Here is a 13,867-nt window from a genome sequence, read left to right as displayed (position 1 = left end):
GATATTCCTTACTACTTATCCAAAGTAAAACAAAATGAATGGTCACACGATCACATAAAAATTCCAAAAACTGAAGGAAGTTGATCAAGAAGAAATAACTCTGTAAGAATGGGTAAGGAAATGTTTGAAGTCTCCATTGTGGCACAAACAAAGCAATTTTAAAAACGTCCAACCTGTAAGTACTGATACTGAAGTAGTTCATTCATCCTTTCTTGACCTTGTCTATCTTTAAAAGCAAGAGGTGACCGGTTGTCCTAGTAGACAATGTACAGTGAAAAAAAGTCACAAATTTGTCAAAAAATAATTTTACATTGAAGTTTTAAATTTCTAGATGTGAATACATTTGAATTTATCTAGCTGAATTAAAAAAATAAAAGATAAAGCTAAAAATCTCTTTTGAGTTTTCCTTGTATATAACATGAAAGAGTTAATTGAAAACATCAATGTCTCAAGTCAATATTTTAAGGAAGAGTTTTGTTAAAATCTTGAAGCTAAACACTTTTGATAAAGCACTTGTTTGATTAATACAATCATAATTACAAAAGAGACTTCAATTTAAGTCATATTATGTATTATTACCTTTTTTTTTTTACCAAGTGGCTGATTCATTTATGAAGTTATCATCTGCCATTAGTGACTAAAAAAAATATAAACCTATCTACAAGTCACATTGCTATAGCTATACATTTGTATATAAAGGGCTCCAGTTTTTACCTTATCCATTGTAAATTCTGATGCTCCATAATCTAGTAGAAGACTTACAAGTTCCTTGCCATCTTCAAGACCATATGCATAATGTAAGGCTGTACGAAAATACTGAGGATAAATAATAGACGCTATCGTATTATAAAGAATTGAAAAAAAAAAAAGAAAAATTGTTTTGTTTTCCTTTTATAGGAAAGAAGAGAATGATTTAAATAATTTAAATACAGCCGGATCTCATTAGTAAGTTTCCAAATAAGCTAATTAAGTTAATTTAAATGTTTTGAAGGTTGTATTCAGGTTTACATATGTGTCATACCATTTGAAAACATTGGACGTGTACAAAATATACTTTTTCAATGACACAATAAGGAATCGTCTTATAAGAAACTATAGAGAGTCAGAGCCACTTGTCATTTTTGTAGTCAATTGAAATCAATAAATGGAAAACATTGTCTGAAATTACTCCCTTGTTGTACAGTCCCACACTGAACTATATAATATCACTCTTGTTTATACCAAATTAAATGCTAACAATAGTTTTAGTTTTATTACAGATGTTAACCTGTTGATTTTAAGTATTCAACATATGCACATTTTCTATGAATTTCATATTACCATTGTAACATTTAGGACTGTAAAAAATAAATGAAATTAGCATATCATGTTTGAAACAATGGAATTGGATACAGCTGATACAGTAACATTTTACCACAAATCTTAGGGATTTAAAAGAATCTTTAAAATAATTTTTTTTTTATATTGACCTACTGATGTTCTTTGCAATACCATATTGAACAAAACATTCTGGGAATTGTATTTCATGTTCAATTTATATTTTAAGGTTCATATTTAAATTAGTTTTTATAATTAAAATAAAACAGAGCATTTATTGGATAGACAGAAAGCAAAAAATCAAATAAAAGTATTTCTTTTCATGAACAGCATTTAATTTGTTTTTGATTTGACTCATCAAAGTACAATGTTTTCATCTGATTATACATTTTCACAGACCTTGTATGGTGATAGAAATATTGAAGTATAAAGCATAAAAAGGATATAACATCATAAGATGATTTCACCTGATCTCTCACTGAATCTAGCCTCTGTTTACGCTGATACACCAAAGTCTCTGCCAACAGTTGAGTGACTCCTAAACTTCCCCTTAGAACTGCTTTGTGGAGGAGAGGTTGCCCATCACCCTGATGATAACATTAGAAAAAAACTTACAGAAACTATTTTAGGATGAGATCATCAAACAAAACAAGAAGTATTGGAGACTTGCAGACGTGGAGGAAGAAAAAAACAGATAAGTATTTATATAGGCAAAATAATGTTCATAAGTTGGTTGGCAACAGTGACCTATCAATATAGCATCCTTGACATTGTTTATTGTGTCTGTCTCTCCCAATCTTCTTCTTTTCATTTTCTTACATTTTTCTTTAGTTTTCATTGTTTCACCATCACATTTTATCATATTGCTTTATCTTCTTTTTCTCTGTTATGGAAAATTATTACGTAAAGAATGCAAACAGGTTTTTAAAATCATAGTGATAACAAAGAACAGATTACTGTGATTAACTTTTAGTGTGAAAATTCCCAATAATGAATGTATACATCTTTGAAAAAAAAATTATTGTTCATTATCTCTAATGACTTTTCCAAATGAAATTGTGTCCGCATGTATGTACAAAACACAATCATATCAAGTAAAAAGAAAAGTTAAAAGAAAGTTTTATTAAGTTCTGTACAATGGTAACATACAGGCTTCCTACTGTCTGCAAGGCAAGGGTCAAGGCTGTGATCATCTGGATGCCTAAAGTAAATGATGTGCCGCACAGTTTCCTCATCACTTTCCTCCACAGCTTTATGTAAGGCATTCACTTGTTCCTGGACAAACACAGAAAACATTTGTTAAATGTTTGTTTGTAAAATGTTTGACAGTTCCTTCAGAGTTGAAGATAATTTACTTCTTAGTCCAAACCTCCCGCAGGAAGACAGAGGATGGCAGCTTGCAGGGTATGAACACGTGACCATCTAGGCAGCTAAATGACAGTCCAGCGCACATAGTGCACAACCGAGTAGCATTCAGAACTAGATAATGCCAAGAATACAATCAAAACCTTTATACAACACATTTTCACATAAATGCATTAAAAAAACTTTTAACAATGAAAATATTTCTTGTAAAATTGAGTATTGACATTTAAAAAAAAAAATAGAACTTAATCAATTGTATGCAATTATCTTTCAACCAATGAAATATAGGACTCCAACACATTTCAATCAATTATTGAAGACAAATTTAATTAATATGCTAAAAATGGTTTACAATTTAAAAATAGATGCTAACAATTTTTTCTAATCAGTTACCTGATAGAGAGACAAATATCTATAGAAGATATCAGTATCATCCTCCATGTTACTGTTAATATTCTGTCAGAAGTAAAAGTGAGAATAAGATCATTTACTGGAAACTAATTAACATCATTTGGATGTGGGTTGTGGACAAACTTTTTTTTCCTACCAAAAATAGTTCACTATTAAAGGGAGATTACTTACCTGTAACGCTGCAGGAATGTATTGATAACCCTGAAGAACCAATACCTGTCGACTCAGACCCTCTTCTTGATAGACCCACCTGACTACTGCCTGGAGAGCAGATGTATTAAACAAACAAAAATATATACAAGATACACTATAAATGACTAGAATTATACAGGGCACTATAATTATTAACAATTAAAAAAATTAAAATATTATACAAACATTTCTTTAAAAATTAAACTAATACATAACTCTTTTGTCTGCTAAAATGAAAGTAAAGTAAAAAGTAAGAAGTTCTCATTTTAGAACTTGCGATCTATAGGGCAGAGGATGTAAAAGTCATCTGTTTCTGTGGCCCATGGGTGTCATGTGGCCAGCACAACGAACAAACACCTTTACTTTTCCCCAACTAATGTCAGGTACCCATTAGAGCTGGGTAGACTCAGAGGCGCCCAAAGATCCTGAAATTAATAATCCCTGTCTTCACCAGGATTTTAACCCTGGTTGCAGGGGCTTTAAGCTCAGCCACTGTGCCTTTGCAAAAATGAAAACATTTTCAGAATCTACGTAAAGCTAACATGCATAAACCAATTTTAACCACTGAAAAAAAAAAGAAATATACAGAATCCTAACACTGTATTACTTACAGCATCTATTGCTTTGATCATCCAGGAACAACCTCTTTCTTCAGCCATTTCTCTAGGGCAGCGATTCATCTTTAAGAAAGGCATACAGATTAACCATGCATCATACATTTAAAAAAAAAAAGATCTGTTAAAATTCCAACAGTATTTGTGCACCACTAGAAATAATGTACAAAAGAAAACCAAGATCTTTGTGTTTTAACAAACTAGAACAGATGACAGAAGTAAAAAGAGATAATTGAAAGAATGCTTAATACAAACTGTATGATTATTGTTTGAATAAGAGGGTGTCTCAAAGCTGAATTGGTGAGGCTGTTCAGATAAAAAACTGAAAGACTTATGATTATTAGTTAAAGAAAGTTAAAAAAAAAACCTACATAACTGAAAACCCTTCTGTTAGATGACTGTAGTAAAAAACAACTTAGAAAAAAGTGAAAAGTAGAGTACCCCTATCAGATCTTGCTATCTATGGGACAAATTATTGAGATTATTTCTTTCTAAGGCAAACCTAAAGAGGGAGTTATATAGCCAGCACAACGACCAACCACCTTTACTTTTTCCCTACTAATGTCAGATACCCACATGAGTTGGGTGGACTCAGGGGCACAAAAAAAAAATCTCAAATTCAAAATATCAGTCTTCATTGAGGTTTCAACCTAAGATCCCTTGGTTTGGAAGTCATGTGCTTTTCCACTCAGCCACCATGCCCCTAAAAATAAATTTAAAAAAAAAGAGAGGGGAAAAAACAAAGAGTTTTAAAAGAAAAGAAATGCCTAGAGACATTATAGAGACATTGGAAACAATGAGTCAGACAGAAACAGAAATGTTCAGTTGGATAGAAACATTCCGACATAATGAGATGGACAAATACAAATGTGATATTTGTTTCCTTTCAAGGAAAACTTATATGTTTTTAATTGAAAGGAAAATTTTTATAGGTACTGTATTGTTTCAATAATATTATTTGAAACATCTATAGTCAATAAATTTCTCTAGCCAATGAATTTGAGTCTAGAATAATTTCCTAAGACTGATAAAAAGAGTAAAAAAAAAAACTTGTTAAAAAACTAACAAATGTTTTATGAAAAGTTCAACAAAGACGAGAGAGAATTTCTGAAGCATCCAACACATTACTGTACAGGAAGAATATCACCTGCATGAAAGAACAGAATGTTTATCCTTCCACTACAGTCCCCTAAGATGTGCACTTTATTCACTTTTACTGCCATTTAATCTTTTATTCCCCCACCTCTTTCAGTTAGAATAAAAAAATATATATAAAAAAAAACATTTTCTAATTCTGTACCCCAGTTTCCCTCTGCACCTTAAGACTTCAATCACTGTAAGTGCTATTTCCCACCTGCACTTGATTTCACCCTCCTTAAACCTACATTGTACTTACACCTACTCTCTGTGTCACCAGGTAAGGTGAACTTTTGCTTAAGATATAGTCTACCAGCTGTTCTCCGACATTCTTCTCTATGCAGTGAAACAAAATATTTCGCCCCTGGAATAGAGCAGATGGATGGATAAAAAGTGAGTTCAATGTCTATTTATGTTGTGTTAGCACAGATGGACAAATAGTATCATGAGAGCTATTAGTAACACATGGACAGAATAACTTTAAGGTGTGGCTATGGAGAAGTTCATGAACAATAATTCCATTGTCCAATGACAGGTTACATAAGTGGCATGTTTCAGATGTTCCTTCAGAGTTGAAGATTATTACATCCTAACTCAAACCTCTCAAAGGAGGGTGGAAGATGGTCAGGGTTAGAACCCAGGACTATTAACTTGATAGTCCAGAATGTATATCACAGTATCAAGCAGCCATGCTAAAATGTAAGTTTAAAGATAAAAGATTATTAAACTTTCTAAGAGTTTAAAGCTGCACATCCATGTTAGTGTGATATCAATATCATCATCATCATCATCATCATCATCATCATCATCATCATCATCATCATCATCATCATCATCATCAATCCCCTGCGTTAAAGGGGTGTTATAACAACTCCACTAGTCAGCAGTTGTCCTTAGAGTATCAAGAGAGAGGCCGGTCTATTCTGTTACACTGTCTAGCCAATTAGTCTTAAGAAAATCCTTTCTTGGTGCTTCCTCCACTGTAACTTGAAGGATGATTTGATTTGATTTTTTTGGCAGTGAGTTATGTCATATGACCAATCTTGCTCAGTTTTGTCTCTTGTCAGTGTTGAGGAATTCTTCCACTTAGCTAGCCAGAGTAATGACTTAAGAAAGTACAAACTTTTTTGTTTTCTTTTTTTGGTATTTGTACCCAGCAGTTTTCTGAAGTATTTACTCTTAAAGGCTTGGATTCTTCTTTCAAACTCAGCATCCAACTTTCACAATCTAACAACTTGCAAAGCTGTGATAATTAACTTTATAAAATAAATTGTCTACTTTCACTGGTGCTAATGAAATCACAATTGTAAGCAATACTAACTTTGTAAAATAAACTATCTACTTTCACTGGTGCTAATGGGATGATAGTCTTTAGCAAGGCTGTAGATATTGGTGGACTGTGTTCCAAGGCAGCAAAATAAAATGGAATGTCAATCTGTGGAGAACATATCAGTCATTAGCTAGAGATAAACACTTTATATTATGTCAATCTGTGGAGAACATATCAGTCATTAGCTAGAGATAAACACTTTATATTATGTCAATCTGTGGAGAACATATCAGTAATTAGCTAGAAATAAAAACTTTATAATTAAGTATGTTTGTTAGCACTCTAAATAAAACACAATGGCAACATACATACAAACACTATCATAAAATATTAAACTGGTAGTCATAATTAAAATTGTTTAAACATCTGAAGGTCACAGCTTTGTAAAATTAAAAACCATACTTATATTCAGATATTCATATGTAGATCTAATCATTAAGTGAATATTCAAAATAGTTTAAGGCATGGGTCTAGCAAGCTCTGATGGTTTTAGCACAAATATAAATAGTGTAGCAATGTAGTACCTATGTGTCCTTTTGTATTGTAGTTTATGTTCTAGTGTTTATGTATTATTAATAGTTTACTATTTCATCTTTTGTCCTAGAAAGTCAACACATTTGATAGTTACTAAACATTTTTTGGTCTCATTAAAGTTGATTTTGTTAAAGTTAGTCTTAAGATATTTTCTTGGTGCAGTATTTCAGTTTCCAAGGTTCTGTTTATTGCTCTTGATATACTGTGTAGTAGGGTAGACTCTGCAGGTTATCTTCCCTTTTGTTCCAGGGCAGACTCTGCAGATTATCTTCCCTTTTTTTTCCAGGGCAGACTCTGCAGATTATCTTCCCCTTTGTTCCAGGATTGTAAAATTGTTTTCATTTTAATTAGAAATAGAACTAGGGTAAAGAGTAAGAGAACATGTAGAGAGTGTATGGAAGGAGGAGAATAAAAAAGGAAGAGAGTGGGAGGTATAAAAGGGAGAGTATGAGAGAAACATTATTTAACAATTTGAAAGTGTGATAGAATTACCAGAGAGAGAGAGAGATATGTCACAATATTTTTTTTACAGTAATAAGTTTTCACTAGTAATAAACTTTCCCCCTAACATTTGGAAAAGAAGATTTTCATTCAGAGGCTCACTTATAATACTTTATGGAGCAGAGACCTGGAGAACCATAGATGATCATTATAAAAAAATTTCAGTTATTCATCAATACCTGCCTGAAGAAGATTATTATGATCCACTGGCCATAGAAGATCGCTCATGAGGAACTGTAGCAAAGTACAAAACAGTAGCCCATTGAAAAAGATATCCTTCAGAAACGCCTGTGATGAATAGGCCACACCCTTCACCGGCCTGCATTCAATATCACAAGACAAGCCCTAAACTGAAAATCCCAAAGAAAGTGGAAGAGAAGATGGCTCGAGATATAGAATCTGATGCCAAGCAGATGGTCAAGATGTGGTGACAGTTGGAGAGACTCAGCCTGAACCAACTGGAGAAAGCAGCTTGATTACTTATGCTCCAGACAGGACCACAGGCAGAGTTGAAGATGAGATATGATACATATTACATGTACTTTTTTTTGGATTTAGACAAAAACTAACTAAAATTCCAGTTACTTAAAATTACTTCAAACAGTCATAATAAAAAAAGAAGTTCTGTAATGTATTACTAACTAGGTTCTACTATTCTCTAAGTTGTTTAATGAATTAATGACCTCGTCTTCTCCTTTCAGTGTAATGTCCACTCTTGCTCCTCTGTCCAACAGGGTGTGAACCAGGTCAGTGTTATCTTGGACAAGAGCATAAAATATAGGCGTCTTACCTCGATCACCCTGATAATAGATCAGATACATCAATGAAAATATTTTGACTACCAAATAATACATAGTTACATTTACATTATCCATTATATCCTAGAATAAAATTTCTATTTCAAATCAAATAAAGATATTTATTAGTTTATTTACAAACTATTTAGTGGATTTTTGTTTATTTAAAAGCTGTACTACCAACATATAAGAATGTACACATTTATCTAGTACAATTAATTTGTATACTTTGTTTTCTATAGTTAAAAATAAAAAAGTTAATAATTTATCTCTCTAGGAATTGTAATAAACATATTTTCTATTAGATTTTAAAAAGTCAGTAGAATTCCATCTCATTATAATTGTGAAGTCTGGTCAATGATTAGCAGCAATTAGTACTATATAATCAAGAACATAGTAATCTACCATATGGCGAAAATGTAAAATGGGAATCAACTAAGAAATTGTCAGATTAGCAAGCTACCATCTGGCAAGTTCAGATTTGAAATGTCCAGATCTGTTATTAGCTTTGTATCTAAATTCATTCTTTAATAAATCAAACAACATTATTTTTGGCTTTGTTTTCCCAAATATCTGGTTACATCAAAACTTAAGCTCCAACCAAGGTAATAAAAAGTTTTTTTTTTCTCTTTGTTTACATTGACGTCAGATATTTATGATCAGGCCAGTTCCTAAAAGTTTAATTGAATGAGATTTAAATGGATTGAAAACTTTGGGTTAAAACTAACAGAGATGCTCAACACAATATTGTTATCTTGTTAAGTGGGTCTGCCTTGTATAAATACTTAGGATGTCCCATGCCACAGTCCTCACCAAGTTTCTAAAGTTCACATTGATCTTCAACTTGAGCCGAAGCATTCTTCTTACAATCTGTGTATCTCCAGCTAAAACGCTGTGTGCAAACTCCTGAATTTAAAACCAACGTCACAATTAAAATTTTTTTTCATTTCTGTTTGTTACATTGCATTTCACAAACACTTATGTCCATAAATGGAACATTAGGATTTTTATCTCAGATGCAAGAATTTGATCATCCACTGAGATTTGAAATGTAACAGTCAGATCAGGTAATTTTATCTTTATTGAGTCCATCAGACATAGAATTCAATAACAATAAACAGTGACAGAAGAAAGTAAAAGTAGCAGTTAGATTTCACTACCATATCACAATAAAATTGTATTAAAACTCACTAAGTGTGTGATCAATTAAAGCAGTTTAATTTCTAAAAACAAAGTTGGCAGCAAGAAAGGACAAGGTGCTCAATTCAAGCTCCTTCTCACATTGCCATCTCATTCGAGTCTACTAAGAACTAGTCTTAGTCTTTTATAGTTATATATACAATGATTACATATGAATTGTAAAATCATTTATTTTGTTAGAACCCTAAAAATCCCAATCTGAGCATCAAAAATATAATAGCCTTAAGTCCACTAGCATCCATATGGTTATAAGTGACATCAGTATGGGAAATTCTTTTGGACTGGTCATTGTCTTGAGTGGCTTTAATGGTCAAATAAACTTAGGGAGTCTCATTATAAAATAAAAGGTCAAATTGTTTCAATTGAGCCATTTTTTGGACAGTACATTGAAAATTCATAGCCCTACATTATATGTTAAAATATGTGATTTTTTTTTAAACAATATGTAACACCTAATTTAATCATATTTCAATAATCAAAAATGATTATAAAAAAGATGACAACTTTCATGATCTTGTAAGCTATCTAAAGTAAGACAACAACTTGCCATAGAAGATCTGATGCCACTGACAACTCGAATGATGTTTTCTGTTCCCATCTCAAGAGCCAGTTGTAACAAGGTTTGACCATTCTAAACAGAAAATAGAAAGTGAGTAGAAACATTTATGTAATCATTAGTCTATAGACACTGGGTTGACTAACACATAAGTTGATAGACACAAAACTGACTAACACATAAGTTGATTGACACAAAACTGACTAACATATAAGTTGATTGACACAAAACTGACTAACACATAAGTTGATAGACACAAAACTGACTAACATAAAAGTTGATTGACACAAAACTGACTAACACATAAGTTGATTGACACAAAACTGACTAACATATAAGTTGATATACGCATGGCTGACTAACATATATAATTAAAATTATTTAAAATAGTGATTTCTACTATGAGTTTATTATAGTGTGTGCAAATCGGAGTCAGCATGTTTTGGTTAAGAGTGAAGAGAGTTGCATTCATTAAAAAAAAAACAACATTTCTGTGTTTGTAAATAATACTGACTGATCAAGGGGAGGGAAGCATTATGTTGATGAAGTACAGACTGAATTCTCTCCTCTGGCACAATTCTGGTGACTAGTAATAAAGCCAATGTTGTGTCACTGGATAGTGTTCTCTGTTTTCTTCTCCAGTGGTATAAGTAAATCTTCATTCACAGAGCAATGCAATATTTGTAACTTTGTATTTACTAGGGGTAATTATAAATTTGACAAATGCTGAAAATAATTCAAATGCTTTATAGGTGGTCATGAAAATGTTATAAAGGTGAGCGGGAGTGGGGTGGCCATCTAGGTCAAGGTCAATATATACCAGCCACATACCTTTTGTACATCCACCCTACACCACTCATTAATGAGTCTACGGACACTCATGGCATCATCTTTAGCCACAGCTTCCCATATACCTGGCTGCAAGAGATGAAATATACCTGTGTTAAGAAAGTGTTAGGAGCAAAGTATATATATTTATATATAGGCCTATATATTGCATACACTGTAATGCCATTGTCAGGTACACTCATTTTGAAAAAAAGTCCATCAGGTAATTAGTGAGTCTAAGTGTCCCTATTAACCCATTTTCCGGATTTCTCCTAACGGACAGGTGTGGACTGGGCTCTCTACCTTTGCATGTCACATTCTGGTCTAAGAGGAATACTTCCATTGTGAACAAAGTTGCACTAAGATAAATGTGGAGGGATACATATTAAAGTCAAGTATACGTAATAGGCCTCTCAATCGTTTACAGTTATGCACTAATACATAAATTATACATAAGTTAAATTAAAGAATGTGGGATGTGTGGCCGATTGGCTTCAAATGCCTATCAAGGGTGCTTGAGGTTCGACACCTGACTTTAGCAAAGTTGTTTTTACTGAGCGCCCAAAGGCAGCATGGAAAACATTCTCCCAGATACCCCCCTGCCCCCAATGGTCCACAAAAGAGATTGGGCCATAGCGCTCTAAGCATGAGAATGAAAATTGTGCTATATAAAAGTTACTATAAAAAAAAAAACTAAGCAGAAAAAAAAATGGTGAAAAACTGGAAGAGACGCACGTTCCACAATGCCACGTTGGCCTTGTAGATCAATCGGTCCCATGGTGATCAGATAAATAATGAACTACATAGGAATACTGCTCTTCGACGAGAACAACAAAATATGACATTAAATGTGGTACAGATAAATACATTTCTACTGTATATGTAGAACAACAAAATATGACATTAAATGTGGTACAGATAAATACATTTCTACTGTATATGTAGAACAACAAAATATGACATTAAATGTGGTACAGATAAATACATTTCTACTGTATATGTAGAACAACAGAATATGACATTAAATGTTGTACAGATAAATACATTTCTACTGTATATGTAGAACAACAAAATATGACATTAAATGTTGTACAGATAAATACATTTCTACTGTATATGTAGAACAACAGAATATGACATTAAATGTTGTACAGATAAATACATTTCTACTGTATATGTAGAACAACAAAATATGACATTAAATGTGGTACAGATAAATACATGTCTACTGTATATGTAGAACAACAAAATATGACATTAAATGTGGTACAGATAAATACATTTCTACTGTATATGTAGAACAACAAAATATGACATTAAATGTGGTACAGATAAATACATTTCTACTGTATATGTAGAACAACAAAATATGACATTAAATGTGGTACAGATAAATACATTTCTACTGTATATGTAGAACAACAGAATATGACATTAAATGTGGTACAGATAAATACATTTCTACTGTATATGTAGAACAACAAAATATGACATTAAATGTGGTACAGATAAATACATTTCTACTGTATATGTAGAACAACAAAATATGACATTAAATGTGGTACAGATAAATACATTTCTACTGTATATGTAGAACAACAGAATATGACATTAAATGTTGTACAGATAAATACATTTCTACTGTATATGTAGAACAACAAAATATGACATTAAATGTTGTACAGATAAATACATTTCTACTGTATATGTAGAACAACAGAATATGACATTAAATGTTGTACAGATAAATACATTTCTACTGTATATGTAGAACAACAAAATATGACATTAAATGTGGTACAGATAAATACATGTCTACTGTATATGTAGAACAACAAAATATGACATTAAATGTGGTACAGATAAATACATTTCTACTGTATATGTAGAACAACAAAATATGACATTAAATGTGGTACAGATAAATACATTTCTACTGTATATGTAGAACAACAAAATATGACATTAAATGTGGTACAGATAAATACATTTCTACTGTATATGTAGAACAACAGAATATGACATTAAATGTGGTACAGATAAATACATTTCTACTGTATATGTAGAACAACAAAATATGACATTAAATGTGGTACAGATAAATACATTTCTACTGTATATGTAGAACAACAGAATATGACATTAAATGTGGTACAGATAAATACATTTCTACTGTATATGTAGAACAACAAAATATGACATTAAATGTGGTACAGATAAATACATTTCTACTGTATATGTAGAACAACAAAATATGACATTAAATGTGGTACAGATAAATACATTTCTACTGTATATGTAGAACAACAAAATATGACATTAAATGTGGTACAGATAAATACATTTCTACTGTATATGTAGAACAACAGAATATGACATTAAATGTGGTACAGATAAATACATTTCTACTGTATATGTAGAACAACAAAATATGACATTAAATGTGGTACAGATAAATACATTTCTACTGTATATGTAGAACAACAAAATATGACATTAAATGTGGTACAGATAAATACATTTCTACTGTATATGTAGAACAACAGAATATGACATTAAATGTTGTACAGATAAATACATTTCTACTGTATATGTAGAACAACAAAATATGACATTAAATGTGGTACAGATAAATACATTTCTACTGTATATGTAGAACAACAAAATATGACATTAAATGTGGTACAGATAAATACATTTCTACTGTATATGTAGAACAACAAAATATGACATTAAATGTGGTACAGATAAATACATTTCTACTGTATATGTAGAACAACAGAATATGACATTAAATGTGGTACAGATAAATACATTTCTACTGTATATGTAGAACAACAAAATATGACATTAAATGTGGTACAGATAAATACATTTCTACTGTATATGTAGAACAACAAAATATGACATTAAATGTGGTACAGATAAATACATTTCTACTGTATATGTAGAACAACAGAATATGACATTAAATGTTGTACAGATAAATACATTTCTACTGTATATGTAGAACAACAAAATATGACATTAAATGTTGTACAGATAAATACATTTCTACTGTATATGTAGAACAACAGAATATGAC

General features: G+C 31.5%; 1 protein-coding gene across 2 annotated transcripts in view; it reads right to left on the bottom strand.

Annotated features, from left to right (window-relative positions):
- LOC106069288 (uncharacterized) overlaps positions 1-13,867 on the bottom strand; it is a 161,328-nt gene that overhangs the window by 2,797 nt on the left and 144,664 nt on the right. For both annotated transcript variants that reach the window (XM_056035424.1, XM_056035423.1), the window contains exons 6-18: positions 10,786-10,872; positions 9,946-10,029; positions 9,012-9,104; positions 8,085-8,201; positions 6,358-6,471; positions 5,296-5,400; positions 3,897-3,965; positions 3,265-3,354; positions 3,076-3,138; positions 2,467-2,592; positions 1,785-1,904; positions 715-816; positions 174-254 (exon numbers count right to left, since the gene is read on the bottom strand). In XM_056035424.1, coding sequence (XP_055891399.1) covers positions 174-254; positions 715-816; positions 1,785-1,904; positions 2,467-2,592; positions 3,076-3,138; positions 3,265-3,354; positions 3,897-3,965; positions 5,296-5,400; positions 6,358-6,471; positions 8,085-8,201; positions 9,012-9,104; positions 9,946-10,029; positions 10,786-10,872 — 1,251 coding nt within the window. The remainder of the gene's footprint in view (positions 1-173; positions 255-714; positions 817-1,784; positions 1,905-2,466; positions 2,593-3,075; positions 3,139-3,264; positions 3,355-3,896; positions 3,966-5,295; positions 5,401-6,357; positions 6,472-8,084; positions 8,202-9,011; positions 9,105-9,945; positions 10,030-10,785; positions 10,873-13,867) is intronic.

This window comes from Biomphalaria glabrata, chromosome 7 (assembly GCF_947242115.1).
Source record: "Biomphalaria glabrata chromosome 7, xgBioGlab47.1, whole genome shotgun sequence".
Lineage (NCBI taxonomy): Eukaryota > Metazoa > Mollusca > Gastropoda > Planorbidae > Biomphalaria > Biomphalaria glabrata.
This window is presented reverse-complemented; position numbering and strand designations above follow the sequence as displayed.